Source organism: Symphalangus syndactylus, chromosome 1 (genome assembly GCF_028878055.3).
Source record: "Symphalangus syndactylus isolate Jambi chromosome 1, NHGRI_mSymSyn1-v2.1_pri, whole genome shotgun sequence".
Taxonomy (NCBI): domain Eukaryota; kingdom Metazoa; phylum Chordata; class Mammalia; order Primates; family Hylobatidae; genus Symphalangus; species Symphalangus syndactylus.
In genome coordinates, this window is record NC_072423.2 from 116536248 (window position 1) to 116560549 (window position 24302).

General features: G+C 38.7%; 1 protein-coding gene across 8 annotated transcripts in view; it reads right to left on the bottom strand.

Annotated features, from left to right (window-relative positions):
• Positions 1–24302, bottom strand: part of TCAIM (T cell activation inhibitor, mitochondrial) — a 67194-nt gene that overhangs the window by 21040 nt on the left and 21852 nt on the right. For all 8 annotated transcript variants that reach the window (XM_055280832.2, XM_063611196.1, XM_055280841.2 and 5 more), the window contains 2 exons: positions 22782–22935; positions 16928–17180 (listed from right to left, as the gene is read on the bottom strand). In XM_055280832.2, coding sequence (XP_055136807.1) covers positions 16928–17180; positions 22782–22935 — 407 coding nt within the window. The remainder of the gene's footprint in view (positions 1–16927; positions 17181–22781; positions 22936–24302) is intronic.

Sequence of the window (24302 nt, forward strand, 5' to 3'; positions counted from 1 at the left end):
AACTGGTCTAGCTTAACAATATTTGTGTTTTGTTTCTAAAAACTGAAGTAAAAACAAAGACTCTCAACATGGTTTCTGTTTTATTTTATTATTATTATTATTTTTTGAGACAGAGTCTCACTGTGTCACCCAGGCTGGAGTGCAGTGGCACGATCTCGGCTCGCTGCAACCTCTGCCTCCCGGGTTTGAGTGATTCTTCTGCCTCAGCCTCCTGAGCAGCTGGGACTACAGGTGGGCACCACCATGCCTGGCTAATTTTTGTATTATTAGTAGAGACGGGGCTTCACCATATTGGCCAGGCTGGTCTCGAACTCCCGACCTCGTGATCCACCCACCTCGGCCTCCCAAAGTGCCAGGATTACAGGCTTAAGCCACCGGCCGGGCTTTTAATATATACAGATATAAAGATACATGTTTGCTGGCTCTGGCCACTGAGAGGATTAGTAGTAACTGAGCACATGTAGCACTGAGATGTTGGCGTCTACAAACCAATTCCCACTAGAAAGAGCAAGAGCTTCCTGGCAAAACTGCTGAATCAAACTTTGGAGCAGGAACAGTCCCGATGAACCTGGAACAACTTGGTGAACCAGAAAGTAAGGGAGTACTCAAGGAAAGATGGGGACATAGGCACTTCACATAGTCCCCATATGAAGAGATGATGAAATGAGGAAATCAACATGTGGCAACCAGCAGAGTAATATGTGATTCAAGCAAGAATCATCAATGAATATTAGAGCAAGTGAGGAAGTAAAAATCTAATGAGTAAAAGGATATTTATATAGCCCTAAATATCTCCTTAACAGAAGCTAATTAAAAGAAAAAAAATCATAACTTCCTGGAAGAAACTAGTATCATTAGCAATGGGTTACATAAACCTCACATGTCTCCTATGTAATCCACTGAAAACAACACAACGTCACTTGAGGGGTAGGCCTGCAAAAAACTCTAACTGTAATTATGAGGAAACATCAGATAAACAAATGGAAAGACATTCTACAAAATAATTGGCTTGTATTCATCAAGGTAATGAAAGACAAGAAAACACTGAGGAACTGTTCCAGATTAAAGAAGACTAAAGAGATTTGACAACCAAATGTGGCTCATGATTTGGGATTTTCTTTTCCTAATAAAGGGCAGCAATCAGAAAATGAGTGACATTTGAATAATGTCTCTGGGTTAGCTAATAGTATTGTCATAAGAGTTAACTTTTTAATTTTTATTATTTTCTTATATAAGATAATGTTTTTATATTTTATAAAAGTACAACCTAGGTATTTGGGGTAAAGGGACACTGTGCAACTTACTCAAATGGTTCAGGGAAAAAATGTGTATAAATATACATATATAATTTCAATATTTAAATATATATATAGAGAGAATAATAAAGCAAATGTGGTACAAAGTTAACATTTGAGGAATCTGGGTGGAGGTTACATGGGACTTCTTTATATTATTTCTGCAAATTTTCTTTCTTTTTTTATTTTAGAGACAGGGACTTGCTCTGTTGCCCAGGCTGGAGTGCAACAGCACAATCATAGTGTCATGGGATCCTTGGGGTGTCACTTTTCCAGCTGGAAACCTCTGTGGTTGGTAGTGTCTTTGCCCGAGTTTGGCTCGGGCCCACTGGACTCATTCTGCCCACTTGGCCTGGCAGGCTGCACTCAGCTCACACTACTGGCCCAGATCCCACGTCTGCCAAGGGCCAGCCAGGCACAGAGTGGCAAGGGGTGTGTGAGTGAGCGCAGGGTCCAGCCACTGTGCACAGCCAGGCGTGTTGACTGCAGTGGAGAGCGGACAAACCCATGCACCAGCACAGGCACTGGCTCCATGCAAGGCTGCAGCTGACCAGGTGTACCACTGTGGGAACTGAGGAACGTGGTGGTTCCTGGAAGCTTGGAGACACCAGGAACCACGGGGCCCCAAAGAGGGTGTCACAGCCCTGGTTTGGGGAGCCCCTAGGTCTGGGCTCCCCGAAGGGCTGCAGCTTTTCTCTCCTTGTGACTCATAATGTGGCGAGCAGGGGGTGTCTTTCAGCCCTGTTTGTGTTACAGCTCTTTAAGTCCCACCATTAGGTGTTCACAAGTTCTTGTCCCATGTCCAGGAAGAATGAGGTACGTGGACAACTGGAGGGTGAGCAAGTCAGAGAGGAGCTTCATTGGAGTGATAGAACAGCTCTCAGGAGACCTGGAGTAGCTCTTTTCTGCCAGCAGGTCATCCCCATGAATGTCCAGCTCTCAGCAGAGAGGAGACACACAGTGGGTAGCTCCTTTTCACAGGCAGGCTGTCTCAACATTGAGGAGACCTGAAGTGGGTAACTCCTTCCCGCAGCTGGTAGTCCCAATATCGGCATGAGTCTGCCTGAGTGTGGGGTTTTTATGTGCTCAGAAAAGAGGTTTTTCCTGGTGGGCCTGGAAAAAGCACCATCCAATTGGCTGAACGGTCATCAATGAAGTCTTCACTCTGGGCCACGGACTTCACCTGGAACTGGCAGCCCAGTCCTCACACTTCAGGCTCTTCCTGGCTTGAAGGTGGGGTTTCATCAGGGACCTGGCCCTTTCTGCCCAGGAACCTATCTGCCTCCTGCCATCAACATGCCATCCATGGTGCCCAGGCTGTTTGTGCTGAGGGGCTCTTGCAGGCCTGGGCCAAGCTGCCCTCAGCCACCCTCACCATGCCTCCCTCCCGTGCTCGTCAGTGCCCAAAGTCCGGAGGGACAGAGACAGCAGCGGGCTGGTGTGTCAGCACCACCCTGGCCAGGTTGTGACAGTGCCCAGGCTCTGCCACAAGTTTGCTCTGCACCTGAGTGGGCACTGGGAGTGGAGAGAGGCCAGGGAGTGGGAGCAGGTACTTCTGAGCTGACAGGGGTGGGGGTTCCCAGGCCCCTGAGAGCCCAGAGATGTCCCAGTCCAGAGTGGGTGGCTGGGCAGCTGCAGCTGCACCAGGGAGCATGGGGCTCCCCTCCTACCAATTAAGTAGGAGGCGGGGCTCCTGCCTGTTCCCAGCCCACACCAGCTCTGTAGAGCATGCAGCCCCAGCCACATCTCTCCTGCTGCAGCTGGTGTCTTAGCAGTGGCTGCTCCAGATGGGCTGCTGCTGCCATCAATAGCTCACTGTAACTTTGAACTCCTGGGCTCAAGCAATCCTCCCACTCTGCCTCAGGAGTAGAAAGAACTACAGGTGTGGCTAATTTTAAAGTGTTTTTTTTTTTTTTTTTGGAGCTTCTGGCTCTGTTGCCCAGGCTGAGGTGCAGTGGTGCAATCTCAGCTCACTGCAACCTTCGCCTCCTGGGCTCAAGTGATTCTCCTGTCTCAGCCTCTTGAGTAGCTGGGATTATAGGTGTGAGCCACTCTGCCTGGCCCTATTCCTGCAAATTTTCTATGGGTCTGAAATTATGTCAAAATTAAAATTAAAAAATAGCTTAAAAAAAAAAAGAAAGTATAAGTTGCTGGCTACTGTTTGTAAGCATTTCTCTAGAGAAAAACAATAATTGTAGAGAATGTCTTTATTCCTGAATATGTGAAAAACAAAACTGAAAATAAAGTCAACAAAAGCATTTTCTTTTTAGTTTTGGTGCTTATGTACAAGAGACACCATCGTGTGTTTCTGAATTTTGATCAAATCGATGCAACTAACAGGTCAGGTGAAGGTAATCAGAGACAAATTTTCAGATTTTTTTTGTTTTTGAGAAGGAGTCTCACTCTGTTGCCCAGGCTGGAGTGCAGTGGTGCAATCTCGGCTCACTGCAACCTCCGCCTCCTGGGTTCAAACAATTCTCCTGCCTCAGCCTCCCAAGTAGCTAGGACTACAGGCGTGCGCCACCACGCCTGGCTAACTTTTTGTATTTTTAGTAGAGACGGTGTTTCACCACATTAGCCAGGGTGGTCTCGATCTCCTGACCTCATGATCTGCCCACCTCGGCCTCCCAAAGTGCTGGGATTACAGGCGTGAGCCACCATGCCTGGCCTTTCAGAATTATTTTTTATGCTCATTAACTTTTTCAGGATCAGCAGTCCCTGTATTTTTCTTTAAAACAATTTAAATAAGTATATGGATCTATTTTTTAGGGTAAAACACTCTGCACAAAAGCATCTTCAGTAAAGTGAGGGTCTCTCTTCTCAGCTCATACCCATCAGGACATTTTCTCAACCATGTCCTCCAATCTTCTGTAAACATGATAAGAGACTTCATATCCTTGTAATTTATTTTCTACCTACATTAGATAGGGCTGGTTTCTTTTGTTGGCAATCAAAAACTCCTGACTAATAAAATTCCCTTTGATTTTCTTAGTGACAAGCGTAAGTAGTGCAAGTGTATCTCTGCCTTTCCAATATTTACATATCCCATTTCTGTTTCTTATTATACATTGGCTGGGCTCTCCAGGACTAATACATTGTAGAGGTGATAGTAGGCATTCTGGCTGGCTTATTTCTCCACAGTTCTAAGCTCATCTGCTTTCTATCTTTCAAAAATTCCTAAAAATGTGTCTATTAGTATTTTCTTATTTGTCAAGCTCCATGAAATTTAATAAATGCCTGTATTTGCAGGCTACCAACTGGGATCTCCTCTAAACAATGCATGAGCTATTAAGGGGAATGATGTGACCAAAGCCTTTGGTAAAGTTGGGAATATAGAAGGAATGTAGAACCCAAGTTGCAGGGAAGAGAAACTGGTGGTAGAAAGATCCTTAGGAAGTTATTCCAATAGTCTAGAGAAAAATGAATGTGGCAACGAAAATTCCCATTAAACAAATTTGAATGATCTGTTCCCACATCAAGCAAAAACTATGAAAACTGGAAGTAAGCCAAGAGCTAGATTTACTTGAAAATCTTTCTGCGCTCCCTAATATATGTCCTGTGATTGGCTGTAATACTTGTTCAGTATTCTTTTTTGGACCAATCACAGCCTGTTTGTATAATAATTTATCTCTACATGTCTTACGTCCCCCATTATCCTATTACTCCCATGAGGGAAAGATGAGTCTTTTATTATCTAATGTGTACTCAATCTGAATGTCATCACAGCGAGATCACTAGACAGCATGAAATTTGACTATAAATTAAACCATAAGGCAAAGAGAAAAGAATACCTTCCTGATCAATGTGGAAACACACGGTTACCTTGTCTAACCATACTTTAGGTCAGAAATAAAGTTCTAAATTACTCTCTAAATGAGAATACTTTATTGGATTTTAAAAGGATCATTACTGCCTGAATTTGCCACATAAATCATTTTAATTCTTAGCTTAATTTTATAATCACAGAGATTTAAAAATTCAGAGCCTTTGTTTTCAAGGTTGAGAAGTCCAATTAATTACTATTGAGATAAAAGAAATAGAGAAATCTCATATTTATTCCATAGTAAAGTATCAAGTAAGCCAGACTGTTTAACCTCTACTAAGCAAGAACTTTTTTAAAATTGCTGATTTTATAAGAAATGAAATTACCTATAAACAAGTAAATACTAATTAGTAATCACTAATATATTTTTCCTAACCTTATTATTTTTTTCTTTTTTTAAAGACAGGGCCTTACTCTGTTGCCCAGGTTAGAGTGCAGTGGTGTGATCATGCCTGGCTAATTAGCTTGGCTAATTTAAATTTTTTTTTTTTTTTTGGTGGAGACAGGGTCTTGCCATGTTGCCCATGCTGATCTTGAACTCTTAAGCTCAAGTGATCCTCCCACTTCAGCCTCCCAAAGCGCGGGATTACAGGCATAAGCCACTGCACCCAGCCCCTTAACCATTTTTAAGTATACAGTTCAGTGGTATTAAGTACGTTAACACTGTTGTGCAACTATCACCACCATCAATTTTCAGAACTCTTTTCAACTTGCACAACTCAAACTCTGTACACATTAAACACTAACACCCCCTTCCCCTCCCTCCAGCCCCTGGCAACCACTGTTCTATTTTCTGTCTCTATGAATTTGACTACTCCTTGTACTTCACATAAGTAGAATCATACACCATCTGTCTCTTTGTGACTGGTTTATTTCATGTAGCATGATGTCCTCAAGGTTCATGTGTTGTAGCCTGTGTCAGAATTCCTTCCTTTTTAAGGCTAACATTCCACGGTACGAGTATATCAAATTTTCCTTATCCATTCATCCACTGATGGACACTTGAGTTGCTTCCACCTTTTGGCTATTGTGAATAATGCTGCTATGAACATGGGTATACAAATATCTATTTGAGACACTGCTCTCAATTTTATGGTAAATCTATAAAGTTTTTGAGGAATCACCATATCATTTTCCATAGCAGCTGCACCATTTCACATTTCCACCAACAGTGCATAAGGGTTCCAGTTTCTCCACACCCTCATCAACTCTTGTTATTTTGTTTTTTGGATAGTAGCCATTCTAATGGGTGTGAGTAGGTACCTCACACCATTAGTTTTAATTTGCATTTCCCTAGTGATTAATGATGTTGAGTATCTTTTCATGTGCTTATTGGCCATTTATATACCTTCTTTGGAGAAATGTCTATTCAAGTCCTTTGCCCATTTTTGAAATGGGTTGTTTGCCAGTTGGTGAGTTTTAGGAGTTCTCTATCTATTCTGGATATCAATTCCTTTATCATATATATGAGTTGCAAACATTTTCTCTCATTTTGTGGGTTGCCATTTTACTCTGTTGACACTCTGAAAGTGTCTTTTAGTGCACAAACTTTAAAAATGTTCATGAAATCCAATTTGTCTATTTTTCTTTTGTTGCCTATGTTTTAGGTGTTATATCCAAGAAATCACTGGCAAATCCAATGTCATGAATCTTCTGCCCTATGTTTTCTTCTAAGAGTTTTATAGTTTAGGTCTTACATTTCAGTCGAAGATCCATTTTGAGTTAATTTTAGTATAAGTCAGTGTCCAACTTCATTCCTTTGCATGTGGCCAGTTTTCCCAGTACCATTTGTTGAAAAGATCATCTTTTCCCCATTCAGTGGTCTTGGCATTCTTGTTGAAAATCAGTTGACCATATATGCAAGTATTTACTGCTGTATTCTCTATTCTATTCCAGTAGTCTATATGTTTGTGTATTTTTCTTTTTATAGAGATTAGGGTCTCACTATGGTGCCTGGGCTGGTTGGACTCAAGTAATCCTTCTGCTTCAGCCTCCCAAAGTGCTGGGATTACAGAAGTGAGCCACTATGCCTGGCCTATATGTCTGTTTTTATGACAGTATCACAATGCTTTGTTTACTATAGCTTTGTAGTAAGTTTTGAAATGAGGAAATGTGAGTTCTCCAGCTTTGCTCTTCTTTTTCAGGATTGTTTTGGCTATTTGAGGTCCCCTGAAATTCTAATTTTAGGATGGGTTTTTCTATTGGTGCAAAAAATGTCATCGGGATTTTGATAGGGATTGCATTAGATCTGTACATTGCTTTGGGTATTGACATCTTAATAATATTATCTTCTGATCCATGATCATGGAATGCCTTTCCCTTTATTTATATCTTCTCTAATTTCTTTCAGAAATGTTTTACAGTTTTCATTGTACTACAAATCTTTCATCTCTTCAGTCAATTCCTAAGAAAGTTTAATCCACTTACATTTAAAGTAATTACTTATAAGATAGGACTTAATTCTGTCATGTTGCTATTTATTTTCCGTGTGTCTTATCGCTTTTTTGTTCCTTATTTCTTGCATTACTATCTTCTTTTGTGTTTAATTGATTTTTTTTTTTTTCTGGCAAAACACTTAAATTCCTTTCTCGTTTCCTTTTGTGCATATCCTTTAGGTATTTTCTTATGGTTACCAGGGGGGATTACATTTAACATCCTAAAGTTATAACACCCTAATTTGAATTTATACTAGCTTAACTTCAATAACAAAAACTCTGCTCCTTTACTAGCTCTCCCCAACCCTTTCAGTTGTTATCACAAAATTATCTTTATACATTGTCCAAAAACATAAACTAATAATAATTTTAATAAATGTATTTTTTAGAAAGAGTAGTGATAATTCTTTTTAAAAATGGCTTTGTTGGAATACAATTCATATACCACACAACTCACCCATTCATCCATTTTTAGTATGTTCACAGAAGTGTACAACCACCACCACAGTCAATTTTAGTAAACTTTCATCACCTGAATAAGAAATCACATACCCATTAATAGTCCTGCTCTCCAGCCCTACCAACCAGTAATCTACTTTGTCTCTCTAGATTTGCCTACTCTAGGTATTTTACATAAAATGGAATCATACAGTATGTGGTTGACTGTAATCAGCTTCGACTTAGCATGTTTTCAAGGTTCATCCATGTTGTAGTATCAGTACTTCATTCCTTTTTCTGGTTAAATAATATTCCATTATATGGATATGTCACTTTTTAAAAATCCATTTATCAGTTGGTAGACGTTGGGTTATTTCCACTTTTGGCTATTATGAATAATGTTGCTATAAGCATATTTTTGTGTGAATGTCTGTTTTCATTTCTCTTGAGTGTATACCTAGGAGTGGAATTCTTGGGTCACATAACTCTGTTTAGTATTTTGTAGTATTGCCAAACTGTGTTCCACAGCAGCTGCACCATTTTATATGGAGGAGAGTTCCAATTTCCCAACCTGCTCACCAACACTTGTTATTCTCTTTTAGAATATAGCCATCATAGTGTATGAAGTGGTAACTGGTTGTGGTTGTTTATTTGACCTTGGCCTGTGCTACAGTTTAAATATTTGTCCCCTCCAAATCTCATGTTGAAATTTAATCCCCAATGTTGGAGGCAGGACCTGGTGGGAGGTTTTGGGTCGTGGAGGCAGAACTCTCATGAATGGCTTCATGTCATCCTCACGGTAATGAGTGACTTCTCACTATTAGTTTCCATAAGATCTGATTGCTAAAAATAGCCTGGCGCGCCTCCTCCTCTCTTTTTTTCCTCCTTTCTTGCCACATGATGCTTGTTCTTCTTTCCCTTCTACCATGAGGGGAAGCTTTCTGAAGTCCTTACCAGAAGCAGATGCTGATGCCATACTTCTTGTACAGCCTGCAGAACCATGAGCCAAACAAACCTCTTTTCTTTATAAATTACCCAGCCTCTAGTATTCCTTTATATTGTAGCAATGCAAAATGGACTAAGACAGCTTGATTAAAAATGATTTCATTATAATTGCAGCAATATATATAATACATATATTACATGTATTGTTATAAGATCCAAATAAAAAGAAAAAACTGATAATAAAATGAAGCCAAAAGAACATTAAAAGGTACATAAAAATGAATGCCAGAATACCATGTACAAGGACTAATGCTAGACTGTGAAATCATTTGGTTTAGTTCCTAGGGTCATGATGCTTTTGAAATAAAAATACTTTAGTAACTCAAGCGAAGCTCAGTTTTCCATGGATTTAAGAGATGAAAAAGGAGAGCCATGATCCAAATTACAATAAAGTTAAAATTGCATACATTTTACACTCCTAGGCTTCAAACTGTATAAAACAAAGGAGTTTAGACCAATAACAGCCTTTATTTTATTTTCACTGCCTGAAGTTCATAGCGCAATAGTTTTTTTATTTTTATATATTTTTTGGAGACACAGGGTCTCACTCTGTCACCCAGGCTGGGGTGCAGTGGTGTGATCATGGATCACTGCAGCCTCGACCTCCTGGGCTCACGTGATCCTCCTGAGTAGCTGGGAGTACAGGCACATGCCGTCACACCTGGCTAATTTTTTAATTTTTATTTTTCTAGAGACAAGGTCTTACTAGATTGCCCAAGCTGGTCTTAAACTCCTGGCCTCAAGCAATCCTCCTGCCTTGGCCTCCCAACGCGCTGGGATTATAGTTAGCAGCCACTGCACCTGGCACCAAAAGCTTTTTATATTTCTCTGATGGCAACACACGGTGAGAAATATTTCACATAGTGAACCAGCATATACACACACACCTGTATTTACGTGTATGTAACTAAATGAAGTATTTTGAGAAATAATACTTAAACTTACTACTAGAAATGCATTCACAATATATAGTTAAAATAAAAAAAAAAAAGAAAGCAAAGCAAAACAACTTTGCTGGTCCTGAGTCACTAAATTTTGCATTATCACTTGTAATTTTAAAAACAGTGACTTAGCCTATAAACAAGGGGAAGAGTAAATAAATGCATGATATGAGTTAAATCATGACTATCAAATCCCAAACATTCTATAGAATAGTTCCAATGTTGTAGGTGTCCAATATGGTATTTCATGAACACAAAAATTGATTCAAAGTTTAGACACTGAAAGTGAAATGTAAATATATTTGAGCTAAGGTCAAATAGAAAAAAAGGAACTCTGGGCCGGGCGCGGTGGCTCACGCTTGTAATCCCAGCACTTTGGGAGGCCGAGGCGGGCGGATCACGAGGTCAGGTAATCGAGGCCATCCTGGCTAACATGGTGAAACCCCGTCTCTACTAAAAAATACAAAAAATTAGCCGGGTGTGGTGGCGGGCACCTGTAGTCCCAGCTACTGGGGCAGCTGAGGCAGGAGAATGGCGTGAACCCGGGAGGCGGAGCTTGCAGTGAGCCGAGATTGCGCCACTGTACTCCAGCCTGGGTGATAGAGCGAGACTCTGTCTCAAAAAAAAAAAAGAAAAAAAGGAACTCTGACATTCACTGGTATCTTAGTAGCTGTAAGAATAGTATTTCAATGGTCTTTTTCTAGTTCAATGACATGTTTGTTCAGTGGGATAGACATTTCATATGGAATTGTTTTGTTTATATAAAATGGATCTGGTTAGCTCCTCTCAAATAAAAGCTATATAATTAAAGTACATTTTTGTTTTAACATAATTTGATAATCAAAGAATATACCCAAAATATAGAAATACAAAAATTGACAACACAGAACAGCATTTCCTAATTTTTTTAGACTGGAACATTCCTTTTATTATTTTATATAATTTTCAAAAACTACTTAGGTTATTAAAATTTTCTTTTCTTTTCTTTTCTTTTCTTTTCTTTTCAGACAGAGTCTCACTCTGTCACCCAGGCTAGAGTGCAATGGCACGATCTTGGTTCACTGCAATCTCTGCCTCCCAGGTTCACGCAGTTCTCCTGCCTCAGTCACCTGAGTAGCTGGGACTACAGGCATGCGCCATCACGCCTGGCTAATTTTTGTATTTTTTTTTTTTAATAGAGATGGGGTTTCACCATGTTGGCCACTATCTTGACCTCAAGTGATCTGCCCACCTCAGCTTCCCAAAGTGCTGAGATTATAGGCGTGAGCCACCACACCTGGCCTAAAACTTTCATTTTATCATTTTTATATGGTATATAACAAAGGAATGTTGAAGTAAGATAAAATACAATCTGCTGAGAAATTCAAAATTACAAACCATGCCCTAAAATATACATTAAAATGTAATTACTGGATATAATATAAAAGTGGGTTAAATAGAGTTTTTATGACCTGATAAATCTCCCATTTTGTGTTTTTAAAAAACTCCTCCAGCCTGGGCAACCAAACAAGACCCTGTCTCAAAAAATATTAAAAAATAAAAATAAAAAACTCAACTGATTTATTTTTATGATTTCGTATTTTAATTTAAAAATCCTAGGACACAATTTTACCCTGCACTTCTCAGCAAAAGCAAAAACAGATAAAATTATTTTGAAAGTTAAAGTCTATACTAAATAACACTGTAATTATATTTTCTCATTTAACATAGTGCTCAGAAACATTAAAACCATCTTAACTTGCTTTCAAGATTTAATTAAAAAGAAAATTTTGGGCGGGGTGCAGTGGCTCACACCTGTAATCCCAGCGCTTTGAGAGGCCAAGACGAGTGGATCATGAGGTTAGGAAATCAACACCATCCTGGCTAACACGGTGAAACCCCATCTCTACTAAAAATACAAAAAAATTAGCTGGGTGTGGTGGCAGGCACCTGTAGTCCCAGCTACTTGGGAGGCTGAGGCAGGAGAATGGTGTGAACCCGGGAGGCAGAGCTTGCAGTGAGCCAAGATCGTGCCACTGCACTCCAGCCTGGGCGACTGAGCGAGACTCTGTCTCAAAAAAAGAAAAAAAAAAAAAAAGAAAATTTTGATCCAATGAATATAATTTGTAAATTAGGAGATCAGATTGATATAAATGTGCAGAATTACCATTTTTATGCTAATTCTGAACTATATAATTCAGCATGTGTTCCTTATGATTCCTCTCTATAATCTATATATGTAATGAAGATGAATTAAACAGTACGTGAATAAAAATTTAAACTGCATATGGCCAAAATGACCATGGTGGCTAACAGGTTTTAGTAGACTTATAGGCACCATGAATCTCCCTACTAGGCAGTCACTTGATTCACATGATTTGAAAGCTCTGAAATGGTTCAACAGTTTTACAATTATTTGTATAATAATTACAGATATAAAAAAAAAATCAGTACAGTTTTCTCTTGCTATACATGAGGCATTAGTTCCAAGACCACCCACGGGTACCAAAATCTGTGCATACTCAGGTCCTGTAGTTGGCCCCGCCAAACTTGCATATACCAACAGTCGGCCTTCCCTATACATAGGTGTCACATCTTGCTAATACTGTATGTTTTTTTTCTTTCTTTCTTTCCTTCCTTCCTTCCTTCCTTCCTTCCTTCCTTCCTTCCTTCCTTCCTTCCTCTCCTTCCTTCCTTCCTTCCTTCCTTCCTTCCTTCCTTCCTTCCTTCCCTCTCTCTCTCTCTCTATTATTATTTCAATAGTTTTTGGGGAGCAAATATGGTATTTTCAATCTGCTTTTGGTTGAAAAAAATCCGTGTAAGAGTGGATCGGCACACTTCAAACACACATTCTTCAAGGGTCAACTGTAATTGAAATGAGAAATTGATAGAGATACCATTCTGGCTTTTATGATATAAGCTCCTGGAACCCTTACTAGGAAAAACTACCATATATTAAAACATTGAACAAACCCTCAGCAGAGGTTCCTTCAAACTGGGCAATGCTCATGCTCGGGGAAAGGTCAACAGGCTCTGGGCCTATGTGAACATGCTAGAATTGGGAAACCAGGTTATGTTAGGGAGATAAGAGATAAGAAACCTTTCAGATGAGTGCAGGTATTATAATGCTGCATCAGCACTGTAAGACGTGCTGGTAAAGGGATTTAGCCTACACTGCATTTCACTCTTAATGGCCCAATGAGCAGTATTCCTTGTCTTGTCTTGGTGCAGTGTAGTACTGTCCTCTCTCTCCTACCCAGCCTGGACTTTTTGCTCTAAAATTACACATTCTTAAGCTAAACTCAAACTCCATGAGTTGTGATGATCTGGTTCAGGTAAATCAATAAGATGTCAATGCTTAAGAAATATAGTCTAGCTGGGCATGGTGGCTCATGTCTGTAATCCCAGCACTCTGGAAAGCTGAGGCAGGAGGATCACTTGAGCTCAGGAGTTTGAGACCAGCCTGTGCAACACAGTGAGACCTTGTCTCTACTAAAAATAAAAAAAATTAGCCAGGTATGGCCAGGCACGGTGGCTCACGCCTGTAATCCCAGCATTTTGGGAGGTCGAGGTGGGTGGATCACCTGAGGTCAAGAGTTCCAGACCAGTCTAGCCAACATGGTGAAACCCTGTCTCTACTAAAAATACAAAAATTAGCCAGGGGTGTGATGGTGTATGCCTGTAATTCCAGCTACTCGGGAGGCTGAGGCAGGAGAATGCTTAATCCGGGAGGTGCAGGTTGCAGTGAGCCGGAGGTTGCAGTAGTCGAGATAGTGCCATTGCACTCCAGCCTGGGCAACAGAGTGAGACTCCATCTTTAAAAAAAAAAAATTAGCCAGGTATGGTGGCACATGCCTGTAGTCCCAGCTACTCTGAAGGCTGAGGCGGGAGGATCACTTGAGCCCAGGAGTTTGAGGCTGCAGTGAGCTATGATCATGCCACTGCACTCCAGTCTGACAGAGTAAGACCCTGTCTCAAAAAAAAAAAAAAAAGAAAGAAAGAAATTTAAAAAGAAATACAACCTAAGGCCCTTCAATATAAGCATTAAAAACTAAAAAAAAAAAAAACCTATCTACTGTAATGCTATGCCATTATTAATTTCACTTTATGAAGCTAAAAAAAGAAAGGCTCTAACTGCTAAATAATGGGTTTACTTTAATTTCTGTAAAGATAAAATAGCTATTGACAAGATGGATAATAATAATCAGTGATTTAGAAAGCTAAATTTCCACTGACTTCAATTTCTAAAACAGTGGGTTGTTTTTTTTTTGAGACAGAGTCTCGCTCTGTTGCCCAGGCTGGAGTGCAGTGGCGTGATGTTGGCTCACTGCAACCTCCACCTCCCCGGTTCAAGCGATTCTCCTGCCTCAGCTTCTTGAGTAGCTGGGACTACAGGTGCCCGCCGCCATGCTAATTTTTTGTATTTTTAGTAGAGATGGGGTTTCACCCGTGTTAGCCAGGATGGTCTCGATCTCCTGACCTCGCGATCCGCCTGCCTCGGCTTCCCAAGGCATTTTTTATGTTGCTATCCTCTTAAAGGGTAGACAAGTCAGAGGGACTTGTTTTTTGAGCTTGTCCTCATAACTGTCAAAATGAAAGCTTGAATTTAAGACAAAGCTGACTTTTGAGGAAATCAAGAATTCACAGCAACATAACTTACCTATGCATAGAAATTTTCCTTAAGACAATGTGTCTTTCACTAAAAATAGCAGATTTTTTTAGTTAACATTAATGAAATTAACAGAGGCAATTTAAGAAAAAATGGCCCTCTACATTCATTGCTAAGTGACTTCTATTGCTACACTATGTATGTTACTTTGCATTCCCATATTAAAGCCTGAGTTCTTCATACTGAGCCTCTAGCACATCATATTTAGTTATTCAACAATTCTCTAGTTCAGTTCAATGAAAATATTGGATGGATTCTATGAATCTACGAAGTAGATTAGTAGACACAGAGATTATCAAAACATATTCCCTACTCTTAAGAACTCATATAGTCTAATGTAATATAAGAAAGTCTCCTTTTACTAAAGACTAAGGAATTTTATTGGATAAATGAGATACAAATAAAAAAATTATAAATACTGAGCTTAGATAAGGAACCCAGTTGAATACCACTTATCTTGTTGAGTTGGCTTTCCATAGTTTCAATATATTTTCATTACTTTGCCGGGTGTCTAAGCCCAGTTCTAGGTCCTTGGGGCACTCTTTTCATGATGGCTGCACATCCAGCTCCAAATAAAAACTGTGTTCTACGAAATACTCAACTGAACCACAGACCAACTGCTTCTCTGAAATCCTTTAATACATTATTCTTAAGCCCTTTTAACTTGAGTGAAGTCCAAAAACTGTTATTTTTGCTATTTTGGCTTGATGTATTCAATTTCACTGTTTTCTGTACCCTTTAGGCCAGTAATCCCCAACTTTTTGTTCATCTAGACACAGCACAATATAAGTACAACAATATTCTCCTGCGGGTGTAAGCAGAAGTTGTATGTGCTATATCCCACATAAAACTTGAAGGCAAGGCTGAGAACCTCTCTTCCAGTTTGTGCTCAGAGAAATCTACTTCAATTCCCACTGTAGCCTCTGTGTGCAATTAACCTTAAATTATCTCTTCTGTTTTTCTATACCAAAATTTTCAATTCAGCAACCTCTACGCCACCATGACTCTACTTTTTATTTATTTATTATTTTTTGGAGACAGGGTCTCACTTTGTCACCCAGGCTGGAGTGCAATGGCACAATCATAGTTCACCACAGCCTCAAACTCCTGTGCTCAAGGGATCTTCCTGCCTCAGCCTTCCAAGTAGCTAGAACTACAAATGTGTACCACCATGCCTAGCTAAATTTTTGTATTTTTTGTAGAGATGGGGGTCTCACTATGTTGCTTAGGCTGGTTTCGAACTCCTGACCTCAGGAAATCCTCCCACCTCGGCCTCCCCGAATGCTGGGATTATCAGCATAAGCCACAGTGCCAGGCTCTTCATTTTTTACCTGACTTCTTACTGTGTCATTACTTCTGGTCCATCATTAAATTGTTATTCCCAAACCCACATTTCCATCTCAGAAGAGAATCTGAACAATTAAAGTCTTCATATTTAGGGAAGTGATTTATCCATCAGTTATGCATATAGACAAATATCATAGACTATCACACATAGGTACATACATACACGTCTTCAGACACATACTTCTGTACTTTTCTGTACTAGACTCTGCTACCTTCCTACCTTTTCAGCCTTATTTAGAATCTAGCTAGGTAATAAGGAGCAATCCCTTAGTATAGATAATCCACAAAGCAGATATTATGCCAGTGGATAATGAAGGATCATTTACTATGCCATAATGAGAGAATCCTCTGATAAGCCACTGGACTTTTTAGATACGATCATAGGAAGAGAATGATGGGTCTTTATGAAATCCAAAAATGACTTAAAAAACATTAAGGTGACTTTACAAATAAGGCATGTCAAATAATAGAAAACATTTTATATATGGTTTTTATAATTTAAAAAGTAACTCTTTAAAGCAGCTATTCTAGATGATATTTAATAATTTTGTCACCATGTATTTTTCTTATGTATGGATTATTACACTAAAGTCCATCACTACTGAACTATCTGTTAGAAATGCCTAACACATGAAGAAGAGTAAAAAATATTTGTATAGTCTTAGGTATAGCCTTTCTCCATGTACCGGGGGTAACTTGAATAGAATTTTTAAAAGTTAAACAAAACAATCTCCTGCATGTGTTTGGTATCAAAAGACCACAACTTTAAATACAGTTGGAAGTATTTTGGCAGCCTTAAGAAACATGAAATATATTTTTCATAATGATTACTGGATTAAAAGACTGATAGTATTACTTTTCCTGGAAAATTAGGCTTTAATTTTAAATGTGAACTACACTTTTTATTTATAAAAAAAGTTTTTGCCATCCCAATAAATCAGTGTCATAAACACAAACTACAAATACAGTTTAGTTAGATAAAAACTTTTACATACGTGAGAGTTGTTTCCACTCTCGAGACTTGTTCAAGGTCTTCATCAGGGTCCTTGAATCCAGTAAAGGAGTAATAAGACTTGTCCCATTTGATGGGCCTGTCAGGCATCCTTTTAGCTTCTTTGAGAGGCTGGGTATGCACATTAGTATTCAAGCTTTGGATATGTTCAACAGATAAACTGCAGGAGTTGAGAATATATAATACTGTGCTTAGCAGATCTCTGGTGTGCAAAGTAAATTTGACTGCTCGAAATCCTAGAGAATATAATTCCCCCAAACAATTAATACAGATGATTATTTGCTTTATTTCAACATATATAAAATCAAAATCTTTTAAGACATTCTATTACTGATTTAAATTCGTCCTATTAGCAAATCACCTGTAAATGGAAAATGACTTCCTTTCTCTAAAACTATACCACACTATTTTTACCTTCATGAATTACTTCAATCATCAGCTCCATTTTCTAGTTTGGCTCCAGTGACCAAACCCATCCCAGCCCAACAAGGGGATTCAGAATATTCTCAATTCTGTTGATAAATCTGGTCTCTTAAGAGACAGAAAAGCTCTCCTATAAGCAGGTGTCCACCAAAGATAGTTTCTAGTGGAGACAGGAGAATACAAGTGTACACTGTGACAGCAGTTCAGATAAGAGGGGCCATATAATCTAGTCTCAGTGGTCACAGAAACCCATCTTGAATTTTCTCTATGATTGAAGGAGATGGTCCTCATACTTGCTCACTCGACTAGGTAGTAACCCAATATTTTCAGGAGTGATTTAAAATTCTCTAGCTGTTTAAAAGTTACTCCTGTAATCCCAGCACTTTGGGAGGCCAAGGTGGGTGGATTATGAGCTCAGGAGTTTGAGACCAGCCTGACCAAGATGGTGAAACCCCATCTCTACTAAAAATACAAAAATTAGCCAGGCGCAGTGGTGGGTGCCTGTAATCCCAGGTACTCGGGAGGCTGAGGCAGGAGAATCACTTGAACCTGGGAGGCGGAGGTTGCAGTGAGCCGAGATTGTACCACTGCATTCTAGCCTGGGTGACAGAGCAAGACTCTGTCTCAAAAAAAAAAGTTACTGATTTTGATGTTGGGTAATCATTGGGCTAAGGTAAGTAATCTAATTGATGAAGTCATCAATAAAAAATCCACTGGTTTTGTTTTTTTTCTTTTCTGGGTGTTAGGCATGGTTCCAGCTTAATTTACATATCTTTTCAATCAACACTACCACCAACTATGCCATTATCATTTCTCTTGTCAAATGTGAAGGAACATAGATTAAGAATGAAGCCAGGGCTTAAATCTGAGTTGACACCAAGCCAAATATTTTCTCCACTACAACATGCTGACTCTTTGCTTTTTTAAAAAACTATTTTTAATTAGTTTTGAAAATTAAAAGCAAAAGTCTCCTGTTAGCAGGCATACAACTTTACCATCTTTGCTTGAGGTAATCACTATTAACAGGTACATATTCTTCCAGACCTGCTCTATCCAAGATGGTAGCTACTAGCACACGTGGCAATTTAAAATTAAATTGATTGAAATGAAATAAAAATTTAAAATTAAGTTCTTTGGCCACATTGGCCACATTTCAAGTGCTCAATAAACACACGGGGCTAGGGCCTGCCATATTAGATGATGCAGATATGGAACATTTCCCCCATCACAGAAAGTTCTCTTGGGCAGCACTGTTCTTTGACCTTTTCCGTCTATGTGCTTGTATGTGTGTATCATGTATGAGGCCGGAGCAGTGGTTCATGCCTATAATCCTACCACTTTGGGAGGCTGAGGCAGGTGGATCACTTGAGGCCAGGAATTCGAGACCAGCCTGGCCAACAAGGTGAAACTCTCTCTACTAAAAATACAAAAATTAGCGGGTATGGTGGTGCACTCCTGGAATCCCAGCTACTTGGGAGGCTGAGGCAGGAGAATCACTTCAACCCAGGAGGCGGAGATTGCAGTGAGCCGAGACTGCGCCACTGTACTTAAGCCTGGCAGCAGAGCAAGACTCTGCCTCAAAAAAAAAAAAAAAAAAGTATTTGCAACTGATGACAGACACCACAATTTAAATCATTGTCAGAGATACACATTCTACTTGCCACACCAACTTATGAGATCCAGAACATGCCAACTAATAAATAGTTTTTTTTAGTTCAATAATTTGGGTAAACTTAGAACTACTGGCAAGGGAATTATTCTAGTCAGTGAAGGAGGAAAGGAAAACCCAAATTGCTGCACTGGAGGTTAAGAAAAAATAGCTCATCCTCAGAAGTGCAAAGTCAAGGATTAAATCTGTTTCCATCTCAATTTATCACCTCATTATTTAATCCAACTTAAGAGCTGCTATATAGTGAGGACTGCCTGTACCATACTGCAAATATCCTTTACTGGTTCCTCAGGATACATTCCAAGAAGAATTTTGTGGCTTTGGGGAGAGAATTCCAAGCTGCAGAGTTTGTAGTTTGCACTAATTTGTATACCCATCAATAATGTGGGAAAATGTATTTTTACCATTTATGGGTATTACCAGCAAAAAAAGAAAAAAATTAATGGGCAAAAAATCCTACCTAATTATTTCAGTTTACGTTCGAATACTGAGGCTAAATAATTTTTTTTTTTTTTTTTTTTTTTTTGAGACAGGGTCTCACTCTGTCACCCATGCTGGAGTGCAGTGGTGCCTGCCATCTTGCCTCACTGCAACCTCTGCCCCCCGGGCTCAGGTGATTCTCCTACCTTAGGCTCTTGAGTAGCTGGGACTAGAGGCACATGCCATCACGCCTGGTTAATTTTTTGTATTTTTAGTAGAGACGGGGTTTTGCTATGTTGCCCAGGCTGGTCTGGAACTCCTGGACTCAAGCAATTTGCCTGCCCCGGCCTCTCAGAGTGCTGGGATTATAGGTGTGAGCCATCACGCATGGCCTAAAGATTTTTATATACTTAACTGACATTTATATGTGTTATTTCTTGAACTGTCTATTTATTGTCTTTCTCCATTTTTGGAATGGAACTACTCTGGTTTATTTTTAATTTGTAAAAACTCTTTATGTATTAGCATCATCTTTTTGTCATATAAGCTATATCTTTTCTCCCATTTCTAGTTTAATTTTTTCTGTAACCTTTTACATTTTTTTTTTTTTTTAAATGATAGTCTCGGCCAGGTGTGGTGGCTCATGCCTGTAACACCAGCACTTTGGGAGGCCGAGGTGGGCGGATCACGAGGTTAAGAGATTGAGACCATCATGGCCAACATGGTGAAACCCCGTCTCTACTAAAAATACAAAAATTAGCTGGGCGTGGTGGCACTTGCCTGTAGTCCCAGCTACTCAGGAGGCTGAGGCAGAAGAATCGCTTGAACCTGGGAGGCAGAGGTTGCAGTGAGCCAAGATAGCACCACTGTACTCCAGCCTGGCGACAGAGTGAGACTCCGTCTCAAAAAAAAAAAAAAAAAAAAAAGTCAGTCTCACTGTGTTTTCCAGTTGTCCAGGCTAGCCTCAAACTCCTGGGCTCAAGTGATTCCCCCACCTCAGTCTTCTGAGTAGCTGGGAGTACAGGCTTGTGTCACCATGCCCAGCTATAAGCTATTTTTGTTTAAGAAATCATTCAAAGTTAACCATTAACTGAAAGTAAAGGATTCTGCTTTTACTCAACCAGAGGTGGCTACAGCTATTTGTCTTAGCATTAATTCACAGAAAGCTCTCAGCAAATCTTTAACTTGTTTTAAAATTTATTCTAATAACAACATTTACTTCCTCATGAACCACCAAAAAGATACCGAGCTGAAGAAATAATTTCAGCCTTTAAGGATTTCAATGTATTAATAATGCTAAAGGCTCACAAAATTTCAGTAATGAAAATCACTAGTAAACATTTTACCTTATTACCATCTTAATTATCCAAAGCTGATTAATGATTTCTAGTGTTCTAGAAATAAAAATTTTTAAAAAATCTACTTGATTTCAATTTTATAATCAGGTAAAAATGTTACAAAAGTAAAAATGTTTTAAATCTTTGTCAGAGAACCAATCTTTGTTATAAAGGCAAAAGGAAAAATGATTAATTACAATATTTTAAAAGAAGAATTAATAGATAATGTGGTATACAAACCAAAACACTGGACTAGGAATAAGGACACATTAGTTCTAGTACCAGCTCTGTCCCTAATTTGCTGTGTGAAACTTTCTAAGTTTTCCACTAAGCTTTTAAATTCAGTTTACTCTTTAACTCCATGTATATTCAATATTTAAGACAAATCCAGCTGACAGTGGTAGTAGAAGCAGTAGTTGTAGCTGTAGGAACGAGCTTGACTCTTTCAACCACATACAAATAAAAACAGATTGATGATAATATTTTTATTTTAACAACTATAAAGGATATAATCTACCTCTAAAATTCCATCTGTCCTCCTGGAGAAATCATGAAATCTAAGTAGACCACTACATATAACTAAGATGTTATTTAATTCCTAGCCTAATCTTGACCCTAACAGGAGCATATATCTATTAAAAATATTTATGAATATTTGGTTTTACACTAGTAACAATGTATCTCAGTTGCTTATGAGACTCTCATGGCTAAGAACAGCACATTCATAATGTATTTAAACTTTCAAACAGAATTGTGTCACTTAGAGTGATCAACATGCTTATTATTCATTATTTACAGCATTCTTCAGTACAGCTGTTCCTTCACAAAAGGGCTATGAGTTGACTTTCTGTCTTTAAATATTGAAGAATAGGGCTATTTTTAATAAAACTCTAAGTCAGAGGTAGATGGAGAAACTGCCAAGAAAAGGAATTTGTGACTCCTGATCTCCCATATTCAATTATGAGAAAATAAAAGGTAAGAGATCGTATACTATCAAATACTAGTCCCTGGAGAGACTGGGTGAGGAGTTGTCTGCAACACACTTCAGCATTCTTCAGATCAAGCTCTTCCTCCTTCCATTTGAAGTCCTGAGAGCCGTGGGAGGGTGAGGTGTAAATTAGGGATCTTCCATGTGAGTGGCCTCTACACAGTTCACCAACTCTTTCATTTTAATAAATGAACACCCAGAAGTTAAAGGTCACACAGCTAGGTCACTGGCAGAGCTAGAAACAGATTTTAGATCTCAAAGACCTATCAAATTCTGAGTTTTATAACAGTTTGTTTAAAAAAAAAATTACAGTGTATCCTGTTTTAGCCTTAACTCACAGAAAGCACTCAGTGAATCTTTAAATTGTCTTAAGTTCATTCTAAAAATATAGTTATTTCCTCAAGGATCATCAAAAGCATGTATAATTAGAGAAATGATAGGCCTTTAGTGATCTTTACCTAAATATTTGTCCTTAATTTTAAATATGGATAAGCAGTAACAAAAAGTAGTGAAAAGGTGGCTGTCTGCTAAGATTAATTGGATTTTAGCAGCAGCATAAAGTTGGAGTTAAAAGACCTGGGTTCAAGACTTATATTCTTTCTCTCTGGTCTTGGGAAAGGCACTGAACATCACTAAGTTATAATTGGGTAAATACTACCAGCCTCAGAGTATTCAGAGGACTAAATAAGAGAATGCAAGCTGTAGTTTTTAGAAATACATATTGTTTGGACATGTTTAACACTTAAAATAACACTGAACTGGTAAGGGAACAAATAGGAACACTTTAGTTTTAGAAACAAAAAAGTTTAAACACGCAAAAAATCACTTGTTCAAACATATGCAGCTAGGAATAGAATCTAATTCTAGGAAAACAATCAATTAAATGCTATTATTTTTCTATCACCAAAGTTTTGATCCAAAGATATTCTGGCAATGTCAAAATTAATGAACACATTTAACATGAAGCTTGCAAGGGACACACCAGAAATAAAAAACGTACCGGAAGTACTAAAAGTATCCTGGCCATCGGAGGAACTCTGGTCTGTTTCTCTTACATAAAATGTAAGCTGAGTTGGTTTCAAAGACTTGAAGCCTGGTTTCTGGAGGTTTTCTAAGTAGACACTTAACCTTTTAAGAGAATTTTCATTGATTTCCTGGAAAAAAAAACATTAAGGGCATTTACATACAAAACAGAACAAGGAAATATCAGAAATGATATCTATCTAACCTTTTAAACACATTGAGAGTATTAAATAATTTAGTATTTAAATACTAAGAGTATTAAATAATTCAGTATTTAAAAATGTTGGGATTTCATAGCTCTTTGGTAAAAGATAAAATTGGATCTACATCTCACAACATGTAACAGAATGAACTCCATATGGGTAAGATGTAAAAAGATGTAACCATATAAGGAATAGAAGAAAACATGGTTGAATTCTTTATAACCTAAATGTGGAAAATGCCAATGACTAAATATCCTGAAGTAATAAATGATTGTTTATTTAATTTATTCTAATATGATGTTCTTAGCCATATGAGTCCTGTAGGCAAGTGTGGGATAATTATTGCCATTGTAAGACTAAATCTTCATCATTTTTTGATAAATATTTCTATTTTTGCTAAAAAGCAACACAAGAAGGCTGGACGTGGTGGCTCATGTCTATAATCCCAGCACTTTTTGGGAGGCTGAGGTGGGCAGATTGCCTGAACTCAGGAGTTTAACAGCCCAGGCAACATGGTGAAACCCCGACTCTACAAAAAATTCAAAAATTAGTTGGGCACAGTGGTACATGCTTGTGGTTCCAGCTACTCAGGAAGCTGAGGTAGGAGGATCACTTGAGCCCAGGAGTTCAAGGCTGCAGTGAGCCCCTTAATGGTGCCACCACACTCCCCACCTGGGTGACACAGCAAGACTCTGTCTCCAAAAAAATTAAAAAAAGATTATGTATAGGAAGTGAATAGGAATTGGGTAAAGGAAACAGGAATATAGGAATGAGACTTCTCATTAAACTTTGTATTTAGTTTTGATTTTTTTTAAACCCACAATGTTTTGCAGATTTTTAAATTAAAGAGGATTAAAAAAAAACCCCAAAAATCCTGTGCATCACTGTGAAACCCTGGACTTTGAGTTCGATGCTATGAACAGACGGGACTTTAAGCCAGTCTTCCTAAGAAAAGGGGCAAGGGTGTTCTCGAATAGTAGGAAGAAGACTGAACTGAACATGTGGTGGCAAGAAGAGTGACAAGAAGAGTGAACAGTCTTCATGGAGCTTGCATTTTAGTGAGGGGAGAAAAATAAACAACAAACCTAATAAATAAAGAAATAGGGTACATGGAAAGGAAAACAAAACAAGAAGTACTGCAGGGTAAAGAGTTGGGGGAATGCTAGGAAGGAAAGCAGAGATGGCAATTTAAAATAGTGTAGTTTTAAAAACAAAACAAAACAAAACAAAACAAATAAAAGTAATAGTGTAGTCTGGGAGAGCCTCACTGAAAGGTGACACTTCAGTGAGAAAGT